Here is a 27,339-nt window from a genome sequence, read left to right on the forward strand (position 1 = left end):
CGCATGGAGAAATGGAGAGAAATGCCTATTTTTACAAAAAAATTAAATAGAAGCATATTTATACAATCTTTGAAATAAAAAAAATAAAAATATAAAACTCCCCAAACAGGTATGCAGTATGCACACGACTTGCGATTGGGGGAATCCAAGAAGTCGTATTGGGTTTACTGAAGCCGGCGGACCAAGACATCATCGTGAAAGCGGCGGATAAAATTTTCCCTGAAAAAAAATTGCTCAGAAAAATTAAGCTGGACAATTTGGTTGTTAAAGAGTTCCAGGATATTGTGCCCATGAACTTTCGTGTGAAAGCTGGTCTGTCCCAGTTCGCTTACTGTTTTCTGTACCGATATCAAATCTGAACCTGTGAGATTTCTTAATAAAGCCGGGCATGCAATAGCCTTCTATTTTTTTTTGTCATAATATTTGAAACAGCTAGATGATACTTTGACATCCTTGCTTGCATGATACAGTAGTCGTGGGTTGTTGTTATTCTTTAACGTCATCACTTTATACAACAGTTTGGATTCACTTGTCTGAATCCAAATGGAGCAACATCGTCAACTGCACGCTCCAAGACAACAAAAAGATGATGCGCAGCGGCGTCCAAACGGAGCCGGCGACGCATGTCGTCTTTCATACTGCCGGACTGATTATATTTCCCAATACGTACGTACCATTCTATCATTGAAGATAAAAGCATTATTAACCAGACCCTAACAAACCTGTAAATCAGACCCTGATCCTTCTCATCTTCGCGGGTAAAAATCTTTGTTTGTAACTTCGTATGCATGGCAACACTCTAGAGTTTTAACTCTAGATGTAAGACTTCGATTTATAGGAGCACAAATACGCTCCTTGTGGAGAAATTGATCACAATTGTGATCCAATACTAGTCCTTTGGCTGCATGTTAGTCGCATATCCAGTGGTGTTTATTTTCAGTTCAATCTGTACCTTTCGATTCTTTGCACCGGTGCAATGTATAGATTTTAAATTAAACACCTGGGAAACATTTCTTGGAGCGCAAAAATTTCATATGAAACAACTCCATTACCTTAGGTTCATGGAAATTCCGTCGTTACGGATGGAAATTTGTCATGATCACACTGTAAGACTTGTACAGTCCTTCCAACAGTAAATTAAGGAACATCTCCTGGTACATAACTTACCGTGTTATCCACTTGCGGCCTCAGTATTTTTATCTTCATGTACAGACTATATATGTGGAAACAAAGGTCATGAAGCCACTCCAAGAAAACATGGGAAGTGGCAACCACTCGTGGAAAATATTTACTTCACAGGACGGCAGCCCAACGTAAATTCCAGACTAATCTAGCTAGCAGCTAAATCAGTTATCAAATAAACAACATTTTATGGACAGCAAGAGAGACAATTCCTGTAATCAGATAGCTATATATAAATATACAGATGTGACATACTTGAACATTCATTCATCTAGTTAAGTGTGTGAGTCACCTTGATAGGTATCCATTTCCATGCCGATACTACGTAGCTAAGATCTAAGCAAGTTAAGCCTGCACATACATACCAACCAAGCTATACAAGTTGGATATGGAAAAGGGGCAGGAGATAGCAGCATCTGCCGCTGAGAAAGGTCCAGAGCAGCACGCCATTGACGTCGGCCGTGGCGAGAATAGCGAAGGCAATGGCGAGGACGTCGAGGCGGTTGGGAAGGAGAGGGTAGCAGTGGCTGAGGAGGTGCAGAAGAAGAGCAGGAGAGTGGCAGCTCTTGATGCCTTCCGAGGGCTGACCATTGTGGTACATACAGGCATCAGTCCATATTTCCTTTTTGCACTTGTGATCGATCTGAAAATTTTGATTTCCTTTAGTCGCAGCAGCAGCATTTGTAATTGCCAAAGCTTTTTTAGGTTCCTGAAAATGATTCAAGAAAGCTAATAATCATTCTATAAAATGTTCACATATATCGACATATAAATTGTTGAGTTCCCTGCATGCAGCTTATGATACTGGTGGACGATGCCGGTGGGGCTTATGAGCGGATTGACCATTCACCGTGGAACGGGTGCACTTTGGCAGACTTCGTCATGCCGTTCTTCCTCTTCATCGTCGGTGTTGCCATCGCCTTTGCATTGAAGGTGAGTAAGCGCGCACACACTTGCATCCACACTTCCATAATGTAGAGAGGTTCTTGCACCGGTCGATTATTTTGTCACAAATCGATTAAGTTGCCAGTGAAAAATAATATGCATCTATACTCTGTACCTCTTACTGTCTCTACAAGTTGCAACTGAATGTATCATGCTAGCAGAGAGAAACTGATCATCAGGTGAGCATGATTGCAGAGAGTTCAGAAAATTGGCGCCGCTGTGAAGAAGATTGTCCTCAGAACACTGAAAATGCTCTTCTGGGGTCTGCTTCTCCAAGGTAATTCTTTCACCAACATGATTTTGTTATAGTTTTTATTCCAATCCGTTTCTTGGTTGAAACAATTTGTTACTGTCGGTTCTGACGACATGTATAAAGGAGGATATTCTCACGCTCCGGATGACCTCTCTTACGGAGTGGACATGAAGCAGATCAGATGGTGTGGCATCCTACAGGTTCACTACATCCAACAATAAGAAAAAAAATTGCCACCTCCTTTTCATCTATCTAGGTAATAACTTAGAATTATTTTCTTTGCTTCACATTGGCTCATTAGAGAATAGCGTTGGTGTACTTCATGGTTGCTCTGATAGAGGCATTCACCAGAAAGGTACGGCCTACCACGGTGCGGTCTGGTCCTTATGCTATTTTCGACGCGTACCGGTGGCAATGGTACACAGACCTTATCCTCATGGCTTACACTGTGATTCCACACATCTTTTCATCTTTTCTTAATTCTGAAAATGATGAACATATCTGGCCATTTCTGAATACCAACAGGTTAGGTGGTCTCATCGCGTTTGTCATATACATGGTCACAACATTCTCACTATATGTCCCGGATTGGAGCTTTGTTTACCAAAACGATGGCGATGTTAATGACGGCAAGCAATTTACGGTATCGGGAACTTGCCCGGGCATACCATCATCACTGTAGTTTTTGTATTTGATACAGTATTTGCTTGTTCCTGCAGGTACAATGTGGTGTGAGGAGCCACCTGGACCAGGCTTGCAATGCAGTTGGATATGTTGATAGGCAGGTTTGGGGGATTAATCATCTCTATATGCAACCGGTTTGGATCCGATCAAAGGTAGAATTGAAATCTTAGTATTTTTCATTTTTTTTTGAAGATCTGTACTTGTCACTAGGAATGAGCTACTTTGTTTAATCTCAATGCATTAACTAATCTATAGGAAATGTCCGTTCAAAAAAAAAAAAATCTATAGGAAATTTCATATGGCTAGAATATTTAGTCTGACAGTTTTGTGCACTTTGATTACACTATCAGGATTGCACTTTTAGCTCACCGAACACAGGTCCTCTGCGAACAGATGCACCAGCATGGTGCCTTGCACCTTTCGAACCAGAAGGCTTGTTAAGGTTGGAACCTGAAAAGATGAACTGACTGAAGCTGAATTTATTTTAGATGCTTGTTGGTAGTCAAGAGTTCAAGTATCTGACAATGCTATTGTTTTTCAGTTCAATATCATCGATTCTATCAGGGACAATCGGAATTCATTATGGCCATGTTCTAATCCATTTCAAGGTTATTGTCCAAAACTGGCTTTTACCAGTGAGTTTTTAAGAGGTGCACCATGGTCAACAAAGTTTCTGATTTTCAGACTCACAAGGAGAGACTGAAACACTGGCTTCTGTTGGGCTTTTCGCTCCTTGTGCTCGGCATTCTCTTACACTTCACAAAGGGTAATATCCATAAATCTATTTCAGAGACTTGAACTCATAGATAGAAACCTTGGACTCAGAATTTCGCATACATCTATGCTCTTTCAGCCATTCCAATCAACAAGCAACTCTACAGCTTCAGCTATGTCTGCTTCACTGCTGGCGCGGCAGGAATCATTCTTTCAGCTTTCTACATACTGGTATGGTTCATCATCTGTACCTAATTTGGACATGAAACTTCTGCACTTTCATGATCTGTTTTGCGAAAAATAAAATGTTACCTCCATTCCTTTTTTGATCGGTAGATTGATATCTGGGGCCTAAGGACACCATTCTTGTTCCTGGAGTGGATTGGTATGAATGCCATGCTTGTGTTTGTCCTAGGAGCACAGGGAATACTGGCTGCATTTGTGAATGGATGGTACTATGAGTCACCAGATGATACTCTTGTAAGTAATGGGTGAAACTCAATTTGGCATAAGAACATGGACATATTTGGAGCTCTTTTTGTATGAGCTTGATTTGTTTGTTTTTGTTTCTATTTTTGCAGGTGCACTGGATCGTGAAGCATGTGTTTGTCAATGTCTGGCATTCTCAAAGGCTGGGAACTCTGCTGTATGTACTATTTGGAGAGATTGTGTTCTGGGGTGTTGCGGCTGGTATCTTGCACAAATTAGGGATTTATTGGAAATTATGAGGGTTTTTAGATGATAAATTTTGAACAATCTAGGAGAAGCAATATATGTTGTTTCTCCAGCAGTAAATCTGCTTGCCAACTTCAGTGTAAAATTATTTTGTATGATTGATGCGTAAGTAATATAAATGTTTCAAGCTTCTTGTGTATTCTCAGGCGGCACTTACGTCTTCAGAAAGAAATTAGCACTGGGCCATAGGCTCATAATAGTCCCTCTACCAGTACAGTACTTTCTCGCTGTATGCCTATATACTGATAGTAGTTTCTGGACCAAAAAGAAAAACAAAATCGAAAGTTCAGATCGGAGAATATGCCAAACAAAATTGAAAGTATATATGTGAGTGTGTGTGTCTACATATATAAGTATCTCAAACTCATTGAAATTCAAACCCTGTATTAGCATATTGGTTTCTTAGAGTTCTCGGTTCTTTATGTGTTGATTTGAATTTAATTCAAGCAAACCCTTAGTCCAAATCTAAATCAAATTCAAATCTATCCCAAATTCAAAGCTCAAATTAAATTTCAATTCTGTTATCCAAATCACTAATTTCAAATCTGTATTCATATTCCAAAATCCAATTCAAAAATTAAATCCCAAATCAACTCCCAAAACCTTATTTTCTCTGGGGCTGAATCCCTTCTCTCACCGAGCTGGCCTAGCCCACCTATCCCTCTATCTTTTCTCTTTCATTTTCTTTTCTTCAGCCGGCTCTGCATCACTCGCTCGCAGCCCATCTGCGCGCATCATCCCGACGCACTGCTGGCCCAGCCCTCCTCCCCACTTTCCCTTTCTTTCTCACCGACTTGTCTTCCTAACCTCAAGGGCTCAAAGGCTCACCCCAAGAAACCCAAGTGTCTCCTTCAGCTCTAAAATTGGAGCCCCACTCCTCCCTTTCTCTTTCCCTCCCCCCCCCCCCCAACACCAACCGCCTAGTTTAACCCAAGCACCTCTCTTCCACTTCCTCGCCGTAGAGAACCGTCATGTCCACAGTCTTCACCTAAAGCAGTAGAAGGAAGAAGAAGAAGACACTAGAGAAGTCGGCGGTTGTGCCCTTGTGCCCCTTCCTAAAGCCTAGGAGCAATCGTGAAACTTTGAAGCCAGAGCTCAAGAAGGAGTTGCCACAACCACAACTCGGATTTCTCTACGCCAGCCTCCTCCTCCTCCCCTTCTAGACCTTGGTAAGGCTTTTTCCGTCCCCCTTCCACCATTCTAGAGTGGTAACTAGCTCTTCTCTGTTTTCCCATCAAGCTCGTGCTCGGTGCTGTCACCACCTCTTCTCTGTTGCAGGCCATTGGTAGTGCCGCTCTAGCATGGCCAAACCCATAGGAACCCTCAGTGAGTCCATAGCCACCTACAGTAGCAAGAAACCCCTAAAAAGACTCCCCCGCACTTCCCCCCTTTGCCAACCTCCGTCCGACCTCTGACGGCTATCTCAAGATCCCCGAAAACAAATTCCCCTCATCGCATAGATCCCCAGCATATAGACCATGATGAAGCCCGACACCGGAAGCCATCGCCGGTGAGGATTTCTGGTGAGCCTCTTCGCTGCACCGCTGTGAGTGCATTGCTTTGGTCTCGAAAATTGTCTCCAGTTGCATGTTCACCACGTGCTTGCCATAGGTCCCTCTCACTTGGCCCGGCCTAGATATAACTCGGCCCATGTGTCATCCAGTGGGACCTACATGTCAGTCAACATGGTGGTTGGTTTACATTGACCATTGACCAGGTCCCACCTGTTAGGTTGACGTCGTAATTCTTTTTTAATTCTCTGAATTAATTTAAACCCGAGGAATATTCTTGGAATATTTCTCTGTTCTTTTTCCTTAAGTAATTTCTAATTGATATTCTAAAGTTCGTAACTTATCTATTTTAACTCTGATATCAACGATTCTTAAACCTAAATTCATCTATAATCTTGACCTATCTCCCTGTCCTACTTTGATAGTTGTTAAGGTCTATTTGGCATTCCATTTGGTTCTTCCCTGGTGTAGGTCCACTTATTGTCACAATTACGCTTTGCAGAAGATGGAGAGTTTGTAGAGGAATCTAAGGACCCAGACTATGAGGAACTACAGGAGGACTTTGAAGAAGACAAATCCTCTTTCCTTGACCATGTTTGACCTATTTCATAATCTAAAACATTGAACTTAAAACTGGTATATCATCCCATGTTTATATATTAGCTTTAATTCAAGCATTTGCAATAGTTATGACCTATTTGTTATGCCAAAACCTTACTTGATACCATGATTCCACGATAACCTTAGTTACCTTTGTCATTAACTATATTAGTGTCTTGTGATGCCTAGGCAACTAGTATGCTTAGGATGGATATCTGTCTTTTTAGGCATGAGCTAGGGCCGTCCATGGCCCTTGAAGGCATTAAATAGATATGATGCCAACCCCTGGTCCTTCTGATGTGATAGCAATCCAATTAATCAAACAGTTGATGGGTTGTTTCTCCTCAAAAGTATCTTTCTTCAACACCAAGGAACCCCCAAAACCACACTGCATGAAAAAAGCTCATGGGCGATGGGTAATAACCCTCATGGGTGACGGGTCCCACACCTGTCACTTCGAACGTGTCACTGATGACTAGCCATTAATGACGGGTAAGGACCCATCACCAATGATGTCATCGATGATGGGTCATACCGTTACCCGTCACCTATGAGCGTCTTCCATGTGCTGGGGTGACAGACATAAGTGACAGGTGATGTATTCACCCGTTACTTATGTCCTAACATAAGTGACAGGTAACCTCTTAACCCATCACTTATGTTTATCATCCATGTGCCAGGAGGAATATATAAATGACGGGTAACCAGGTTACCCATCACTTATGTCTATGTTACCCTATGGGAATATCCTATTTTCATGTTGCATCTTGGAGCGTAGCTAGGATTTAGCATCCGTCTTCTTCTTGAAAACAACAGCAACACACACAAATCTATATCGACAAATACGCATATAAGAACTCGCTTCATCACATAATCGCAAAGGTTATAAAGTTCCAATCAATTCATTACAGAATCACAACTCATATTACATATATAAGACCTCATAACCTAGGGATTCTATAGTGGAACTCGCTGTGTGGGCTTATGGCTTCAGCCACCAAGAACTCTGCGATCCGTCGTTGAATCTCCGGAAGTGCATCGTCGTTGAAAAAAAGAGCATCGAATTCCTAAACAATTTGACGTGTAACCAATGTCATGTTATCATGGAATTAAACTAATTACTGAAATTAGTTACGAATAATCTCGTATTGAACTTACATCGAAGGATTTGATATCCTTCATATGGAGCGTGAGGAGCATTTTTCACACAACATAGAATCCACAGGTGTTGCCTGGTGGTTGTTGGTGGCACAGCTAGAAAGAAAAATTAGTGTTAGATAAAAAAGAAAAAAGCAGCAGCAGAGAGCATTTAGTGTTAGGACTGGTAATTGGTCTGGTAATTCTCCTGTAGCTGCCCAAGTAAGTTTGTCATTGTTTGGTAATTCTCTATGCTTAGCCTCCTCAGTTGATAATGGACACCCTTTGCCAAATTTGGTGTTAGGACTGGCTGGTCCTGTGATCCTCTCTCAGGCTGATAGTCCAGAATCTGAAGCTTTCATGCCTTTGGAAATTCAACCCCAGGAACTATTAGATGTCAATGTCCTATCTTAAATATCCAAGCTCAAGGCCCTCTTCCAGTCCAAGAACTGATGCAAGAAAACCCTGGGGACATATTATGAACTTATCCCTATTGATGATGTGATCATGTAGGCAAATGAGGCCCTGATAAATGAAGGCCACTTTCAAGTTGGGTTTATGATGCATAGAGATAAGCAGATTGCTGATCCTATTTTTGAGACATTCTACCCTCAAGGTTGCTGTTCTGCAACTCCCAAGATTTATGATGAAGTCTACCACCTGTGGGCAAATTTTTTCAATCCCGAGGGGAGGTCTGAAGAAACAGTTTGTATCCCTATTTCTTAAGTTGCTTTCTTTACTAAGATGATTATGTCTCAATATCATTTCGTTTGGGCCTCTAAGTTCCTGAGCTCAAAGGCTTGGAACATTATTTTTGCTGGTTCAAGTGTATCTTCCATGAATTTCCTCCTTCCTCTGAAGTGTCATGAGGAAAACCCAATATCCTGTATTCATGATCTTTCAGAGGCACAACACAAAGAAGATGAACCTTTGGAATGGCAATCTCAGCCTCTTTCCACCCCCATGCAGTGGCCAAAGAAGTCTAAAGGAGGTCTAAACTCCCCTCCCTTGGTAGAGCTGAGGTTAGCTTGAGAAATAAAGAATAACTTGGGGGTTTCAAGGCCAGCACTTGTAGGGACAAGAACTGCTTGTTCAGCCAAACCACACACTCTGTTTGCTTAGAGTGATTAAAAGTTTAGGCCAATCTTTTTGCCAAATGCAGCCTGATTCTTTGAGTGACTCTAATTTGGTGGAAAGAGGATTTTCAAAGAGAGTTGTGGGCCCTGGGTTGGCCCAAAAAGAAGTGAAGTCAGCTCATCCCAAATCTCTAGAAAAGCCCAAGCAAGATGAGAAGCCCAAGAAGAAAGCCAGAAAGTAGACCCAGTTGGTATTACATTTTCAACTTTTGGTGGCTGGCCTCTTTTATCAGGCATAATCATTTTATTCCCATTTTAGTTGGAAAAATGTATAATGTCATTTGGCTTACTTGGAAGTACTCCTCTATCTCTTTTGATTCTAGGCACTCATTTTGTTCCCATTCCAGAAAGTAAACCCAGTTGGTATTACATTTTCAACTTTTGGTGGCTAGCCTCTTTTCTTAGGCATAATCATTTTGTTCCCATTTTAGTTGGAAAAATGATAATGTCATTTGGCTTACTTGGAAGTACTCATCTATCTCTTTTGATTCTGGGCACTCTTGTAATAACAAAATTATTTGTATTAATTCCCCTAGCTTGGCTTGTTGGTGCCTTCTCCTCTTTCCCCTTACACTTAGAGTTTGGGTTGATTCATGTCTTATGTATTCTCATCATAACTCCCATTTTAGGGAATAGAAAATCCTTTGCTGGAATATCAGAGGTCTGAATGCTGATAGAAAATTGTATATTATTAGAAGCAAAATTTCAAAATCTGGATGTGATATTATCTGTCTTCAAGAAACCAAACATGCCTATTTTGACTTAAACTACATCGGAATTTTTTGTCCTTCCCAATTTGATTCCTTTGAATTTCTTTCCTCAAATGGTGCTTTTGGGGGACTACTTATCGCTTGGAAGAGTCAGAAATTCTCTAGCCACCTGTCTCTCACAAATGATTTTCCCATCTCTATGGAGTTCATCTCAACGTTAACCGGTGATAGTTGGATGCTCACTAATGTTCATGGGCCTTGTACTGCAGATAGAAAGCGAGAGTTTCTAGACTGGTTCAGAGAAATTGAGTTGCCTGAGGATTCTAACTAGATGATTGTTGGTGATTTCAATATTCTCTGCTCTCCTTCTAATAGAAACAAGCCTAGTGCCGACATCACTAAAATTTTATTATTTAATGAGGCTATTAGTCACTTAGGTCTTGTAGAAATACCTCTGAAAGGTTGATCCTTCACTTGGTCAAATAAGCAGCAAAATCCCCTTCTTGAGAGACTTAACTAGTGTTTTACCTCTCAAATGTGGACTGATAACTTTCTTGGTACTTTGGCTTTCCCTCTCTCAAGAGATACCTCTGATAATGTTCCTTGCTATATTTCAGTCACAACCTCTATCCCAAAAGCAAAGGTTTTTTGCTTTGAGAATTACTAGATGGAGCTTGAGGGCTTCTCTCAAATAGTTCAGCATGCTTGGTCAATCCCAACTAACACAACTAACAAAGCTAAGAATATTGTGGCAAAGTTCAAAAATCTTATGAGAGTTCTTCGTGCCTGACAAGCCAACTTTCTTAGTTTATCCAAGGTCATTTCAAATACTAAACTTGTTATCATGTTCCTAGACAACATTGAGGAAGCTAGAGATCTTAGTCTTGAAGAATGGAATTTTAGAGTTCTACTCCAGAACCACCTTGAGCACCTACTTCACAACCAAAAAACTTATTGGAAGCAAAGGAGAACTATTAAGTGGGAAAAATTGGGAGATGAGAGAACTCATTTTTTTCATGCCAATGCCACCTTGAGACTCAGGTAGAACTTTATTATGTCAATCCAGAATCATTCTGGCCAATTCCTCTCTTCTCATGAAGAAAAAGCCTCTCTCATTTGGAACGCCTTCAAGCAAAGGCTTGGTTCTTCTAGCTTTCATCATATGTACTTTCATCTTGACCTTCTTATTAATCATGTCCCTAATCTTGATTGGATTCACTCAAATTTCACTAAACAAGAGGTTGACAGAATTATAATCTGATTGAAACCTTTCAAGTCTCCCCGGCCAGATGGTTTCAACTCTGACTTTCTTAAAAAATGTTGGCAGATCATTTCTCAAGACTTTTATGATCTTTGCCAAGATTTTCGGGAAGGAAATGTTTGTACCCAAAGCATAAAAAATGTTGGTAACAATGATCTCATTTATTATTCATATTTTACAAAAATAATTAAAACTAATCTTTATTGTTTTCTATTAATTGTACAGGTCATAGTGAATTCTATCATTGAAGAAATTGGTGGTGATGTCTTCTATTTGTTAGTTGATGAATCTGCTGATATTTCCGATAAAGAACAAATGGTTGTGGTTTTGAGGTACGTCGACAAGTGCAGAATACTAAAAGAAAGACTTATTGGCATTGTTCATGTGAAAGAAACTTCTGCTTCATGTCTCAAATTTGGAATTGATTATTTATTTACTAAATATGGCTTGAGCTTGAAACAAATAAGAAGCCAAGGGTATGATGGAGCAAGCAACATGAGAGGTGAGTTCAATGGTTTGAGAGCTTTAATCATGAGAGAAAATAACTCAGCATATTATATCCATTGCTTTGCTCATCAACTTCAACTAGTCATAGTTGCAGTAGCTAAAAAGAATGATGATATTAGTGACTTCTTTGATATGATATCACTTCTTCTTAATGTTGTTGGAGCATCTTGCAAACGGAAAGATATGATACGAGAAAGTCAACAAGAGAGGGTAAAGAAAGGCATTGGTAGTGGACAAATTTATAGTGGAACAGGTTTAAATCAAGAGCAATCGCTTCAAAGAGCTGGAGACACTCGGTGGTGTTCTCACTATAAAACTCTCAAGAGTATTAATAGTTTGTTTCCTATTGTTATTGAAGTGCTCCAATATGTTGAAACAGATGGTCCAAATGATGGAAAGAGACGGCAAGCCCATGGTCTCCTAGATTACCTCAAGGATTTTGGTTTTGCTTTTCATTTGCACTTGATGTTGCTAATATTGGGCCATGCAAATGCTCTCTCACTTTGTTTACAAAGGAAAGATCAAGATATACTAGAGGCTATGTCAGAGGTAAAGTCAACTAAGCAGAAACTTCAATAAATTAGAGATGATGGTTGGGAGTCTTATTGGAGGGTGTATACTCTTTTTGCGAAGAGCATGATATCCCAAAGTTGGATATGGGAGAACAATATATTGACCGTCATAAGCCAAGGCAAAAAACAAATCAGACTAATTATCAACATTATAGATGGGATTGCTTGAACCGTGTTATTGATTTGCAACTTAATGAATTCAACGATCGTTTCACTGAAGCAACTTCTAATTTGCTTACACATATGGTAGCTTTCAGTCCCAAGGATTATTTTAGTGCTTTCAAATTCGAGAGCTTGATGGAATTGGCTAAATGTTATCCAGATGATTTTAGTGAAGTTCAATTGAAGGATCTTGCTCACGAGCTTCATATTTATATTGACAATGTACAAGCAGATGAAAGATTTGCAAAATTGAATACTATTACTGAACTGGCTAAGTTGATGGTTGATACAAATAAACATCTTGCCTTTCCATTGGTTTATCAACTTCTGAAGCTTGTACTTGTTTTGCCGGTTGCCATTGCATCAGTAGAAAGGTGTTTCTCAGCCATGAAAATTGTGAAGACTATACTACGGAATCATATTGGTGACCAATTTATGAATGATGCTATTATTTGCTTTGTGGAGCCGGCCCTTCTTGCAAGTATTCCAAATAACATCGTGATCGATCTCTTTCAGAAGCTCAAAGATCGTAAAGAACGATTATGAGGTAGCACACTAGTAAGTAGAACATTTTTAAAGTTTGATGTTGCTGTATGTTTTTGTTAGTCCTACATATCAACTATAAAATATTGTGTTGACCATTATTTTCAATTTACTTCAAATTTTCTCTTATCTATGCATAGTGACCCCATCAACCTATTTTTCTAGATCCGCCCCTGGGTGTTCCAAGCAAGGTTTTTCATTGTCGTAGAGGTGTGAGACAAGGACACCCTCTATCCCCTTTACCTTTTGCTTTAGAAGCTGACCTCTTCAGTCCATTATTAACAAGGCAAAAGAGTTGGGATTGTTGTTTTTGCCTATTTTAGGAGCTGACAATAATTTTCCTATAATCCAGTATGCCGATGACACTATGATCATTCTTGAAGCTTTTCCTAGACAATATTTTGTGCATAAAGCCCTCTTGAATACCTTTGCAGATTCAACAGGCTTAAGAGTTAATTATAATAATTCTTACATGTATTTCATCAATGTCCCAGACTCTAAGGTGTATCTTCTACCATAAACTTTCAATTATCAAATTGGATCTATGCCTTTTACTTATCTTGGGCTACCGTTGGGTCTCAATAAACCAAAAGTGAAGGACTACTTCCCCCTGGTTCAGAGATTGGAATGTATACTCTCCCATTGTTCTATGTTCCTCACCCAAGGTTGGAAGCTTGAAATGGTTAATTCTTGCCTGTCTTTCCTCCCTACTTTTTACACGTGCTCCCTCAAGCTACTTGCCACTGGAATCAGTCAACTTGATAAATACAAACATCATTACCTTTGGAGAGGGCTGATTTGAATGCCAAAAAACCTCCTATGGCTACCTAGAAAAAAAGTCTGTCGACCTAAGAATGATGGGGGTCTTGGGGTAATTCAACTCAGAGTTCATAATGATTTCCTCCTTCTCAAGCATCTGGACAAGTTCTTCAACAAACATCCAATCCCTTGGGTTAACCTCTTATGGGAGAAATACTATGTTTTTTATCAGTTCCCAGGTATGAGATTGAAAGGTTGGTGGCGTAGTATTCTTAAACTTATGGATACTTTCAAAGGAATTGCAAGAGCAATACATGGTAATGGAAATTCTATTCATTTCTGGCATGACGAAGTTGTAGTCCAAAGTTCTCCAGAGCTATGCTCTTTTTCTAAGACTCAAACTCATACCCACTAGGCTCTTCCATTCGTTTGCCAAGTTTTGCGCGCATAGAAATCACATTAACTCCCTGTCCATGGTGACAGACCCTGTTTCCTCCCATGATGCCATGGAGGATATGTTATTTTTCCACTTTAACTCCATCCTCAGAGTTGCTCCTGCACGAGATTTCACCATTGATCTGCAGTAGGTTGGAATCTCTAGCCTCGACCGGAGCACACTAGATGTGCCTTTCAACAGTGATGAAATTTTGGCGGCCATAAGGAGCTTGCCGCTTAATAAAGCCCCTGGATCTGACGGATTTACAACTGATTTCTATCGGGCGACTTGGCCTGTGATCAAGGAGGATTTGACACTGGCTATCTTCTCCTTCGCCATCGGTGATCGTAGGTCCTTATCTCTTCTAAATAGTGCTCTCATCACCTTGTTGCCAAAGAAGGAAGGAGCCTCCACGGCATCGGATTTCTGACCGATTAGCCTCATTCACAGTGTAGGCTAACTTGTCACCAAGATTATGGCTCTTAGGCTTGCTCCTCAGCTTGATTCAACGATCTCTGATAACCAAAGCGTTTTGATCGCTGGTCGTTCCATACATGACCATCTCAAGTTGGTGCACTCCACCGCGAGGTTGCTCAAGAAGGCTAAGCGACCAAAGCTCTTGCTTAAGTTGGACATCTCAAAGGCATTCAACTCTGTCAACTAGTCCTTCTTGTTGGAGGTCTTGAGGGCTTATGGGTTCCTCCCCCGATGGTGCAGTTGGATCGAAGCGATCTTGGACCCTTCTACAACCCAAATCCTCCTCAATTCTTTTCCCAGGCCTTCTTTTTCCCATGCCAGAGGACCGAGGCAAGGAGATTCTCTCTCCCCCTTCCTGTTCATCTTGGTCATGGACATTTTAGATCTATTGTTGACCTTGGTTGGTGAGACAGGCATGATTGACTCTACTGGACACGGTTCAATTCTACACGATTGCTCTCTTTGCATAGACGACACAGTGGTGTTCTTATTGCCAACCCAGCAGGACATCCAGGCTCACTTAGCCATTCTTAATTTTTTGGGGTGTTGTTTGGCCTTACGACAAACTTGGACAAAAGTGCTGCCAATCTGATCTGTTGTGCTGAGATAGACATAAACATTATCAACGAGAACCTCCTAGGCGGTTGCTCTTCCTTCCTCATTAAATACCTGGGTATTCTCCTCTTGACTAGCCGTCTCTTCAAACCTCATATGCAACATTTGGTGAACCGTGTTGCCACCAAATTGCCATCCTAGCAGGCCAAGCTCATTTGCATGTCAGGTAAGGAAACTTTTGTAAGGTCTGTGCTCTCATAAACACCTTTGTACACCATCATCTCCATTGTGGTACTGCCTTGGGTCATAAAGGAAATCGACAAGATTAGGAAGGCCTTCTTGTGGGTGGACAACAAAGCTACGACAGGTGGTCGATGCTCCCTCTCCTGGCTTAGAGTCTGCCGACCCTTGGAGTATGGCGGCCTTGGCATCCAAGATTTGTGTTTGGCCGGGTTTGCTCTCTGCCTTAGATGGTTGTTGTGGTAGCGGAGTGGCTCTTCCAAACCATGGGTAAATCTTCCTTTACATCATGACAAAGATGTGGTTGCTTTTTTCAACGCCTCAACCAAATTTGAAGTTAGAAATGGCAGCTTCACCTTCTTTTGGACTGACTCTTGTCTACGATTGTGTTATCAAAGCTGTTGCTCTTGATTTGTTTAGATGTGTGCCTTCCAAAACCTAGAAGAAAATAACGGCAAGTGAGGCATTGCAAGATCACAAGTGGATCAGAGATGTCACCGATCCTCTAAGCTTACCAGTGATAGCACAATATGTATGGCTCCGGGGAACTCGAATCCATCAGCTTGACCTCAGCCAATGACCGATTGATTTGGAAATGGACAAGAACTGGCCAATACTCAGCTAAATCGGCGTACCTAGCCATGTTTCAAGGTGCCATCCGTTTCAAGGGTGCTAGTTTAATTTGGAATACTTGGGCTCCCTAGAAAGTTAAGTTCTTTGGCTGGCTGGGGTTACATGGCCAGCTTTGGACGACGGTGAGGTGATGACGTTTTGGACTTCAATCCGACAACTCCTGCACACATTGCTCTCAACTCGCTAAAACTACTGATCATTTGCTACTCCTCTGTACGTTGGCGCGAGAGACCTGGTGGCGTATTCTTGGGATTCAAATTCCTGTGACAGTGTACCCCTCATCGACTAGTTGCTTGAACTACGATGACGAGTCGCTAAAGAGCTATGCAACGGTTTGGACTCGCTCATCCTCCTCACCTGCTGGCGAATTTGGCTTTCACACAATGACATAATCTTCAACAATCACCGAATCTCTTCAGATCACCTGGTGTCTCTCATCAATGACAACATCGTCTGCTGGCGAGAGGCCAGAGCAAAGAATTTGATTGCCATCATGGAGCGGCTGAGATGCTTCGGCACAGTTGTCTGAACATTTATGCCGGCTCTATGCCTAGTTGCCTCCTTTGCTTGTAATCTCTTAAGGAAATGAATGCTGGAGTAGGTCACCCATGTGACCCTGTGAGGGTCGTTGTATCAATTTCCGTAACTTTACTACTTCTTAATACAAAGATGCATAACTCTCCTGTGTATTTGAGAAAAAAAAACTCATACCCTGCCTTCTGCTTGGAGAGAGCATCAACCTTGGGTGCTTTTCAACTTGCCATTATCCACTCAAGCTTTCTCTCAATTTCAGATCCTTCAATACAGATTGCAAAGCTTAGCCCTCTCCGATGATCCTGACTGTTGGACCTACTTATGGGGCACTTCTTCTTTCTCCTCAAAGAAAGCTTATAAAGTTCTAATTGGTCACTTTCGAACTCACCCTAGTTATAGATGGCTTTGGAGCTCTTCATGTCAGAAGAAACATAAAGTTTTCTTTTGGTTACTTTTAAAGGATAGATTGAACACCATAAATTTACTGATGAAGAAAAAATATGATCCTAGATGACTATACCTGTGAATTATGCATTCTTCAGCAAGAAGAAACTTGTCGCCATCTTTTCCTGCAATGTAATTTTGCAAGGTCCTGCTGGGAGCTTATTGGTGTTTCAATTCCACAACACTTTGATTCACACCGCATTTGGTGACTCTTAAGACAACAACTAAATATCCCGTTCTTCATGGAGATCATAATCCTAATGAGTTGGAGCATTTGGACCGTGAGAAATGATTGACTCTTCAAAAACTTAGACCCCTTGCTTTATGTTGCAAAACAAGATTTACTTCTGAGTTCACCCTGATGGTGCACATAGCGAAGAAGAGTTATTTCCCGGACATTTTAGCATGGCTAGATTCAAGTTTATAATCTCTTAGCTTTATTTTATTTTCTTTCCTCCTAATCTCTCCCCTTGTACTTTTTTGGCCCCCTTTTTAATATATAATCTGTAGCGACAGTTTTCCTAAAAAAAAAAAGTTCCTCTTGGAGGGAACAGAGACAGTAAGCAAATTAAAGCAACGGCCAAGTAGACCATGGACCAAATGGACAGAAGGGAATTAAAAAAAAAAAACTTATCATCAGCTTCTGCAGGTTCAGTCAGTCTACCAAGTGGTATCTTAGCTTCCTTATCCTCTAATATCTTTTGTTGGCAATAGGAACAGATGCATGTATTGTAGTATTTAATACAAACAATTTTTACATTTTAAGTAAACCTACTGTCAGTAGATCATGACTAATCTTAGAAGTCAAAGCAAAAATTAAAGATCTTTCCGCATGCTGACTAAATGTAAACTAAGTCATTTTTGTATATCTGCAATGCATCAAGTTGCACGTACACGGCACAAAATTGGGCTGACATTGCATCATGCTTAGTTTCCTCAACTTTGTGATTCATACTGCACTACCAGTAATGGATCTAGCAATAAGGACTTAAGATGCCACTGATCATCTTCTTCGTTTCTTAGTAATGAGATACAGTTGGCCGGGCAATGACCATGATGATCACCAGCTTCTGGTCAACCAAGATGGAGCATCCACATGGATCGGAGAAGATGATCACCAGCTATGCATCCATAACCAGAGGTCAACCTGCATGGCTATCAACAAAAACGAAGTGGCCGCAACACGCTGGATTATATTGGCCATCTTGCCACCCACTAATTCGTCAAGTCAACGCCTCAATGCATGGTAATGGAGATGGATTTTGCTAGCCAGCTTACACCGCACGCGCCCGGCCGATTTGTTCGTGGTAGAAGACGGAGAGGCGTTGATAACCAACCGATGAAGAAACGAAACTTTAGGTCATGAATATACATAGCGTACAACATGCACATCGATCGCCATATTCTTCAGCATTCAGAGCAGACATCCCAAGTCCAAGGGGACAGGTTCACTGTAATTCCAAGCAAGGTCATCGTCCTCTCTGACCTACCAGCTGTACATGTATGTACCAAGGACAGCAAGCAACAATGGCTTAAATTTCTTCTCCGGTCACTTGAAAAAGCAGCTCTAAGTTAGCAAGACTTTCAACTTTTTCCACAACAACAGCATCCTGCTACTACAGTGTTTTTCAACTTTTTCCACAACATCAGCATCCTGCTACTACAGTGTTTTGAATATAGTGGCCCCGTAGTCCAACTAAAGCTACGCTATGGATCGGACGCAATTCATGGTGCTCACATAGCCAGTGACCTAGAAACCACTAGGATGATGTTGGTCAAGTCGGTTTAACTAACCTGTCTGTGGCGAGGAGCAAGTTTATACTCCCTCAGTCACAAATAGTTGACGTTTTACGTAATATCCTGTCAAAATTTGACTATCAATAACCCTTCTAATATTTAGTTTGGAAATATAAAAATCACGTATGTTAGATTTTTCTTAAAAAATACTTTGGTAATCTTATAAATTTATTTGATTACAAGAATATATTATAATAAAAAATAGTGGCCAAAGATATATATTAAAGATCATGTCATATCTAAAATGCCGAGTATTTTTTACTAGAGAGAGTGCAGTCATACTCATGTCGACTTTATTTTTACACTGCTAAGAATAACATTCACCTTTTCCCCTCCAAATTAAAGCACACCAATTAATTGCATGTGGTCCTTACTGCTACCTCTTAAGTACCTTGTACATTACGATCAAATCTAGAACAAAAAGGTCCTAATGGTACTGTCCCTTCTGACGTGGCATGATTACTACTTCCTTGGAGCCTGGTTGTCACACATGTATGTGCAATGAGAAGCTATTATGCTCTAAACCCCACAGAAAGAAGGACAAGCGTCCCAAAAACCATCATTTAACCCCTTTCTTGTCACCACTTTTTTTATCTTATTATCTATAATTAATTTGATCACCTAATTAAATCTCAATTCTTTGCTTTGCCAACATGCCATGTTCAGAAACCCCAGCTGCAGCTCCTTTTGCTTCATCGATCCCTTCATGATCACCAAAGGAAAAGAGACATTTTCTTTAGCATTAGCACTACGGTTACAGCACTCAACCACTAAAACCTACAAACAAAGGTTGCTTAAACACTGCATATGGAGTAGATAAATTCTTATTGTTTCACATGTAACAATAACTCTTCAAGCAACCACTACATGATCCCATTTCCTATATAGCAAAAAAATGGGGGAAATTTCAGTATTTACCACCCACTTCGCATGACACGGTGAAAATAACGTCACTCGTTAGGAAGCGATTAAATTTCTGCTACTGTGTGTCTAGTTGTGCCACCTTTTCCTCATAAAAAAAATCATGTGCCACTCTCCTTTTCCCTTCTTCTTCCCCGCCCTTTTTTCTTATTCACTTATAAAAACTAACACCTTCAATTAAGGTATTGTGTGATTTTACCCGTATTATGATTCGCTAAAGACCGTTATGCGTATAAACAGAATTTCCCTTCCCTTCATCACTGACTGACATACAGTCATAATATATATGACAAAACAAAACAAAAAACAACCCACAGGTCCATGTGATTCTTTTACAGAAAATTGGTAAGCATGGCAGTACCCTGCCATTCTCCATGGTGGTGTGTGCACGAGGGCATGCAGGCTCTGCTTCACTCCACCACCTCACCGCCCTCTCTGTCACTGCCAATCTCCATGCGCCCCAATCACTGCATCTGGCTCCACCTCCATTTCATCCCCTTCTCCTCTCCTCTCGAAACCCAGCTCTCAAGTCTCCATTTCTATAAAGGCTACACCTGCTCCATCCATTTCCAATATACCTTACACCTATAAAGCTCCATTTCATTCATTCCTGAAGTCTCGTCTCATCTCATCTCATCACATTCAGCCATCGGCGTATCATCACAAGCACAAGCAGAAGCCGGCGGCTTTCACAGCCCTGAGAGCAGAGCCAGCATGAGCAGTGGTGGCTCTCTGACCTCCCCTTCTTCAGCAGCCTGCTCCAGATCATGGTAACCTATCAACTTTTCTTTTCTTTTCTAATCAAAATACATACATAAGTCTATTTGGTTTTATCATTGCCTGAATAAAGTATGATCAATCATCTGGCAAGATAGCTAGGAGAAAGAAATCGATAGTTAATTACAGTGTTCAGAAGCTCAATTAGTCTCATGATGATGTTTGCATTGATCAGTTGCTGTGTGTTTCATACATATGAAAGGTCTATAAGTGAGGATTCGCTGAGGAGGTACGTGAGCTACGCGAGCGAGAGCTGCATCCAGGAGCTGCTGGCCGCGTCGGACTCCGGCCGGGGCGGCGACGACGACGACGACGGGTGGAAAGTGCTGGCGTACCGGAACGGGGTGGAGATATCGAGGCGGCGGACGAGGCCGGCGCACGTGTTCCGCAGCCGGTGGCTGCTTCACGCCGTCTCGCCGGAGCAGTTCATGGCCGTCGCCAACGCTGTCGACGCCGCCAAGGTACGTACGCCCATGAAGTTAAATATTAAAGGATTTAATTCGAAGTGATCTATGTTTCTTTTTGCAATCAAAAGTGACCTATGTTAACTTCAAGTACCATAGCCGATTTGTTTTCACCAATTAAAACCTCCTTTCGTTTAATGTTAATTATATTTAAGCTTTGAGCCGAAAAGTTATAACAACAGAGAAGACTGTATGCATCATATGATGTAAAAGATCAGAATATTTTTTCTATTATTAAAAAACAAATTAATTTGCCCAATAATCTAAATAGGAGCAAGTGGCGCACTAAAAAATAGAAAAAGCGGGGCGCTCAAAATAAAAATGCGAGGGTATTTTTGTGGTAAAAGCAAAGGTGACAGTGAACAAGTAAATTAATGGCTCGTGATTCGCGAACCCACCAGACCGTGCTGAAGCTCTGCGATGCACGTGATTCTTAAAGCTTTTTTTTTTTTAGTGAAGGTAGCTAGCACCGTCCATCCACCATGACCAGAATTACTACTATTTTGTTGCAATGACACAGTTTGAAGTGTTCCTCAGTCGGAGTAAGTATTTTTTTTTCTTACCACATATATATGAAACCGATTGTCACGTGTCAACAAAACAGCTAGGTAAAACCGCTCACACTCACATAACAAATTTCGTGCCGAGTTGTCGCCACGCTGGGCACATTTAGTTGCATATGACATGTTTGACATCTCTGACACCTGTCCCTTGGTGTCCCAAAACAGTACCACATCTAATTGTATGATGCGCGCGGTGAAATCCATTTAGTTGAGGAATATTTGATATTTCTAATATGATTTTTTATCTAAAAGGACGTTGCCAACTAACAACTAAATCTAAAAATAAAAATAAATAAGCATCTTTAAAAAGCCACCGTAATACCAAACAAAACCTAAGTCAAGCAGGAGCAATAGAGCATTAATTCAACTCGATCAGAACAGCAGCAGCACACATGGATGAAGCATGGGAGCGAGGAAGTCAGGCATGGGCTTGTGAGCCCACAAGTACGTACATGCCAAATCATTTGGCGCATCGCATTGAGAGCAGAGGCCGGTATGTATGATATACGAGGATTGCATTCTTTAAATAATATTGTTTCATTAGAGAATTGCAAAAATATAATTTAAAATGGAAAAATTGCAGATATAGATACCAATCGGATTAACAAGAAACCTGTCGGCATACTAATTGCCTATATCTGAAATTTCTAGCAACTTTTGGGCATTTAACGGATGCAAAGGAAAAAATGTTCAAATTATAAAGTTGTAGAATCGCCGATAGGTATAATTTTCATAAAAAGATCATTCCCATCCGATATCATATTAAAAAATATGATTTTTTTATATTATCTACGGGATACAAGATATATCGACAATTGGTATGATGATAGGTCCCTGGGGAATAACTTGTCGGTACACCGAATGCCAATAGGTTATCCGATTGTCGATAAGGGATTAGTCGATAATTGGAGTGCCAACTGCATTACCACAAAAGGGTCATAAGTTGCCTCAGCAGATTTAATCGTGAAATCTTAAGAATCAATAATGATAGTTAATATCATTACCGGTTCATAGTTAGAACCTGTAGTGATAAGTCACTATCGGTTCGTATTACGAACTGATAATGATAATAACTATCACTGCGGTTCAAAAGCTCACTGACATAATAAATACGCACCGACAGTGATATTCCTTATCTCCGTCGGCTCATATTCCAAATCAACAGTGATAAAGATTATCATTGGCGGTTCATATGCTCATTGATCAAGTAATAATCAAGCAAATACAAATCAGAAGTATTAATTTTATCACTGTTGGTTCATATTCCAAACCGATAATGATAATTATTTTATAATCTCAAGCCTGTTTCCCTCAACCATGCCAAATATCACTTCGCTCTCAACATTCAGAAGCTGCTCCCGTGGAGTAGTGGTTGTCGAAGTGGTGCGATAGACACCGTCGCCACTACGGTCACATCTACCCCCGTGCCTGGCTTCCACATTCTCCAAGTTCATCACCATCTCCTGAGTCTAAGCCACCTCGTGATCGCCATCTACTAAGCCTAGAACCGCTCCTGAGGGGTAGTGATGATCGAAGTGGTGCGATGGCCACCGTTGTCACTGCTGCTGCTTCTACTCCTTGAGCTTGGCTTCCACGTCCTCCATGCTTGTCGCCATCTTACTGACCTTGTCATATCCCGTCCCAAGCCCATCTCTCGAGCTCGTCTCCCTATCTCCCCAACTAAACCAGTGGTAAGTTAAGTAAATAGATTATGGCAATAGGCATATCTAAATGAGTGACAGGAAATACATTTACTTCAAGATGACTATTTTTGTCATTCATTTAAATATACTATTGTCACTCGGATAGCACAAGATACACAACGGATAGCACAAGATGGTTGTACCAAGAGCTTTTCGACTTTCCCAAGCCAAAGAGCTCCTGGTACAATAGCTTTGCAATATCCATTCCTATTTGTTTTAGTTTGATATGGAAAATACTCTACTGTGAATGTTTTGATATGAGGTCTTAGTCTAAGTTTGAGATTAAACTTAAGCAGATTCTCATACCGAAGAGTTCACGGTAGAGTATTTTTCATATGTGAATATATTATCACTGCCGGTTCTCAGCTTGAACCGGTAGTGATAGTTAGATTGTCACTACTGATTCTCAACTTGAATCGGTAGTGATCTTATTATCACTGCTAATCATAAGCCAGTATGATAATTTATAATTATCACTGCCACTATTTTACTGTCAGTTTCTAAACCAACAGGGATAGCGTGTTCTATAGTAGTGTTGTCACATATATCTACAATTTTCCTATTTTGAATTATATATTTATAATTTTTTAATAAAATAATATTATTTAAAAATTTCCGAGGATGGTACCAATAAGCTAGTTGCTATCTATTACTTCATTCTTCTCAAAATAGATAATGTTTTAGTATCTTTTACAATATTCAAAATATATGATATTTTATAATTTTAAGGTAACTTTAGTTCCTATTTTCTAATCTTAGCTCTCCATTAAGTAAATTACTTTCCAATGCAAGTCTAATTTCGTATATAATAAATGATATTAAAAAGGGTAATATAGCCATTTTATTTTTCACCTTAATACTTATGCTCAACTCTAAAATATCATCTATTTTGAGACAGAGAATATTTTTTACATGTCATATATGTAGATAGTGCAATAGCCAACTTTTCCAATGGTTAGCCTTAACGCAATAAATTTTTAATTAGTTCACCTACCTATGTTCTTTCTTAACCGATCAACATATAACTTTTGTCTTGTTTGTAATGCCTCATATGTTATTAGTTTATCTACATATTAAAAGCTAGCTTTTCTCTCTCTTCTTTGCATCTTTTCTCTACTAGATAAAAATCTGATATATATAACTTTATAGCTAACTAATATTTATTGTTGGACACGCTTTTAAGTGCATGCGCGCTAATTAATTTCGGTTAGATCAGCCATGCACGTGAGCGCACGTTGCGCCACGAGCAAGCATGCATGCGCGCCAAACCTAGCGTAGTTAAACTTAAACACCGTGTTACATTGTGGAGCAACGTAGTGTCCTGTGAAAGAAAATAATACTGCACGAATAGCTGGAAACTAATTCCTCGTTTCGGAATCACGTTGAACTTGACATTTGGCAGGACTACTAGAAGAAAACAATAGTGTACGTGTGTAAGAAAATGAGTGCACTAGCTTGGACTCAAAAGTTGTGCACAGAGTGGGTGGTCTTGTTGGCCGCTGCAGTTTGCAGGCACGTACCGCCCATGCTGGGATGGTCCCGACTAGGGATTGGAAACGGATCGGATACGCATGGAATCGAATTCGGATAGTACGATTTATCATATTTTAATCCGAATATGAATACGGATCCGGATATCTTCGAATACGAATACGAATCGGATAGTTCGAATACGAATCCGCATTCGGATATCTACTCGATCTTCGAAATTCAAGTTGGAAATTTAAATTTTTGAAAAAATTTGATTGAAATTTGATAAAATTCGAATGAAATTTGTTCTACTTTGATTGGGCCGGAATTTTACAAATTTTGTTCAAAATTCATGTTGAAAATTTAAATTTTTGATCAAATTTAACTGAAATTTGATGAAATTTGACTGAAATTGTTCCAATTTGATTGGGTTGGAATTTCGTTCATATCTGAAATTTCTAAAACTTTAGCAAAATTTAGTTCCCTGGTTGGCGGATACGGATACGAATCGGATATATCTCGAATTCGGATATCCACATTTGAATCCGAATCTCGAAAACGAATTCGGATATATCTATTTTAGTATCCATTTCAGAAACGAATACGAATACGGATATCCATATTCGCATTTTAACGGATACGGAATCGGATAATTCGGATTTCCTGCCATCCATTTCCACCCCTAGTCCCGACCTGGCAGTTCAAGCTCTTACCTCTTTGAGGGAACTGCAGGCACGTACCGACCATGCTGGGATGGTCCCGACCTGGCAGTTCAAGCTCTTACCACTTTGAGGGCGGCAGCCAATCTATGCTCTGTTGTATTATTAGTCGTTCAGCTAAGCTATCTAGGTACTCCTTCCATCATAAAATATAAGGCTCGGTTTAATGCGGTGCGGTCTCTAAAACCGAGCTTTGACCATTAGTATTTTTTATACTGTATTGTTTATAGCGATAAAAAAATATAATCATGCTAAAGTACTACTGACACCATTTTATGTAAAATCTACGTACTACTAAATTAATTGTTAGTTAAAGCTTATGAAGTTTGAATCTCAAGATGGGTGTGCCCCTAATAAAAACAAATGGAAGACCATTTATAGTGCGTAGGAAGTGTCTATTTACGAAAGAATATAGTTTTGATTTGGTGGTTAGTGGAGTGATTTACCTCCGAAAGATTAGCTAGATATCGAATCTTGAATTTGATCATTGTGTATCTTACTAATGATGATTTTTTAGTTGTAGGAGACATATATATACCCGTCGACAGCGAGACGACTATGGTCATCTTGCTAATCTCTAAACTTTATATTCTCAATTTTCGGTAGACATTGCATAAGTACACGTATGGTGATTTGAGTATATGTGGATCTAGTCAAATGAAAACAAATAAAGTGACTACCTAAGTGACAAATCATGGCAGCTAGATAGGTTAGGAATGCTAGGCAATAATTGGGCCTATATGGGCCGTGAGCTCGTGGCCCAATTAGGCTCACAAGCTCAGCCCAATATATTTTTTCTTCGTATGGTCGAGTAAACTGTTCTCTTTTTATGTTGAAGTAATATTTTCTATTTTAGTAAATTTTGAACTGTTCACCTTAAGATTCCTGCATGTCATTGGAATATCGTAGAAACTTTACTGCAAATAGTCTGATTTTCGTAGCAATCGTCAGAAATGGGACCTTCGTTTTTCATCCGTTCCCCATGCAGAGTTGTTATATTAATACTTGAAATAGCTAGTTAGCAACCTTAATTTGCACTCAAATAGTATAACAGTAGTAACATGTAATGTGCTTATTGATTTTTGAACGAGTGCAGCAATGGGAGTCAGACCATCTGGTGGAGGCTTCGTACATCAAGGAGCTGGGCGACGAACTGAGCATCATCCACCTCAAGTTCGGCGACGCCTCCACCAGGCGCCCCGCCCGGCGCCGCCACCTCGTCGTCTACGAGCGCCGCCAGGCCATGGATGACGGCACGCTCGTCGTCGCCGTGGCGTCGCTGCCCAAGGAGATCGCCGCGGGGCTACTGCCACTGGCGGGCAAGGGCCGCGGCGGCAGCAGCTCCGTGGGCCGGGGCCTTCTGCTGCAGTCCGGCTGGGTCGTCGAGAAGCTGGACGACGACGGCAACTCGTGCGTCGTGACGTACGTTGTGCAGCTGGACCCGGCTGCCGGGTGGCTGCCACGGTGCCTCGTCAGCCGGCTCAACAGCAAGCTGGTCATGATCATCGACAAGCTCAGGAGGATGGCGCAGGCCACCGTGCCTGCCGCCGCCGGTTGCAACGCCGCCGACGATGTGTGATGACGATCGATCGAGAGCAGCATCAGTTGCATGCGTAGTTTTTACCTAAGTAAATACTATGGTTTTGTAGAAACGGAGTGCATGTTGAGATGTCCGGACGTATCACAGACGAGGGATGCCGCGCATCTATATAGTACTATCGATCATACTATGTGAGTGAGATTGTGAGAATATGATATGTTTGTGTGTGTGATTGTACGTACGAACGTACTCTGCCTTTGCAAACGGCTGCCCGCAGCATTGTAACTGCGAACGGCTGTTCGATGGTCTACGATATATAGAGAGAAAAGTAGCAACAATTGTCAATCTTTTTGTAGAGGTCGTATGATAAGCAGGGTGCAAATGGGTCCAATATTTTTCCGACCGTTCAAAGGGGTTCGGATACCATTTCGGAACAAAAAATAGGATATTCAAGAATTTTTCCGAATATCAGAGTTGGATAGTTGTATTAGATATCGGATTCGAATATAGATATATGAGAATAAATTCGGATATATCTGAAGAAGAGCATGTGTTCTAAAGCTTATAAACTTTTTTATATGGAGTCGTATGGAGATAGTTCTTATATAAATTTTAGTTCTCAACGAGATCTACAACTTTAAAATTGAGAACTTTT

General features: G+C 40.6%; 2 protein-coding genes and 1 pseudogene across 2 annotated transcripts; all 3 read left to right on the forward strand.

Moving 5' to 3' along the window:
* Positions 1 to 1,570: 1,570 nt before the first annotated feature.
* On the forward strand, positions 1,571 to 4,539 carry LOC133887334 (uncharacterized). The gene is made up of 13 exons (XM_062327262.1): positions 1,571 to 1,777; positions 1,978 to 2,115; positions 2,323 to 2,404; positions 2,504 to 2,580; positions 2,682 to 2,797; positions 2,906 to 3,023; positions 3,100 to 3,216; positions 3,415 to 3,506; positions 3,606 to 3,672; positions 3,749 to 3,830; positions 3,918 to 4,009; positions 4,115 to 4,258; positions 4,360 to 4,539. The coding sequence occupies exons 1-13, from the start codon at positions 1,571 to 1,573 to the stop codon at positions 4,504 to 4,506; spliced, it is 1,479 nt and encodes a 492-aa protein (XP_062183246.1). The 3' UTR covers positions 4,507 to 4,539.
* Positions 4,540 to 7,036: 2,497 nt separating this feature from the next.
* LOC133886307 (uncharacterized) lies at positions 7,037 to 12,655 on the forward strand (annotated as a pseudogene).
* A 7,207-nt stretch (positions 12,656 to 19,862) lies between these two features.
* On the forward strand, positions 19,863 to 26,987 carry LOC133887105 (uncharacterized). Its single transcript, XM_062327023.1, has 3 exons — positions 19,863 to 20,218; positions 20,428 to 20,686; positions 26,241 to 26,987. The coding sequence occupies exons 1-3, from the start codon at positions 20,163 to 20,165 to the stop codon at positions 26,721 to 26,723; spliced, it is 798 nt and encodes a 265-aa protein (XP_062183007.1). The 5' UTR covers positions 19,863 to 20,162; the 3' UTR covers positions 26,724 to 26,987.
* The last annotated feature ends 352 nt before the right edge of the window (positions 26,988 to 27,339 follow it).

This window comes from Phragmites australis, chromosome 12 (assembly GCF_958298935.1).
Source record: "Phragmites australis chromosome 12, lpPhrAust1.1, whole genome shotgun sequence".
Classification (NCBI taxonomy): Eukaryota; Viridiplantae; Streptophyta; class Magnoliopsida; order Poales; family Poaceae; genus Phragmites; species Phragmites australis.

Excerpts from the sequence above, each read along its gene's own strand:
- LOC133887334 (XM_062327262.1), top strand. The coding sequence starts at position 1,571 with ATGGAAAAGGGGCAGGAGATAGCAGCATCTGCCGCTGAGAAAGGTCCA. Across the intron at positions 3,024-3,099 it reads ATGACGGCAAGCAATTTACG|GTACAATGTGGTGTGAGGAG; the intron begins GTATCGGGAACT and ends TTGTTCCTGCAG. Across the intron at positions 3,673-3,748 it reads ATGTTCTAATCCATTTCAAG|ACTCACAAGGAGAGACTGAA; the intron begins GTTATTGTCCAA and ends TCTGATTTTCAG.
- LOC133887105 (XM_062327023.1), top strand. The coding sequence starts at position 20,163 with ATGAGCAGTGGTGGCTCTCTGACCTCCCCTTCTTCAGCAGCCTGCTCC. Across the intron at positions 20,219-20,427 it reads GCAGCCTGCTCCAGATCATG|GTCTATAAGTGAGGATTCGC; the intron begins GTAACCTATCAA and ends TACATATGAAAG. Across the intron at positions 20,687-26,240 it reads ACGCTGTCGACGCCGCCAAG|CAATGGGAGTCAGACCATCT; the intron begins GTACGTACGCCC and ends GAACGAGTGCAG.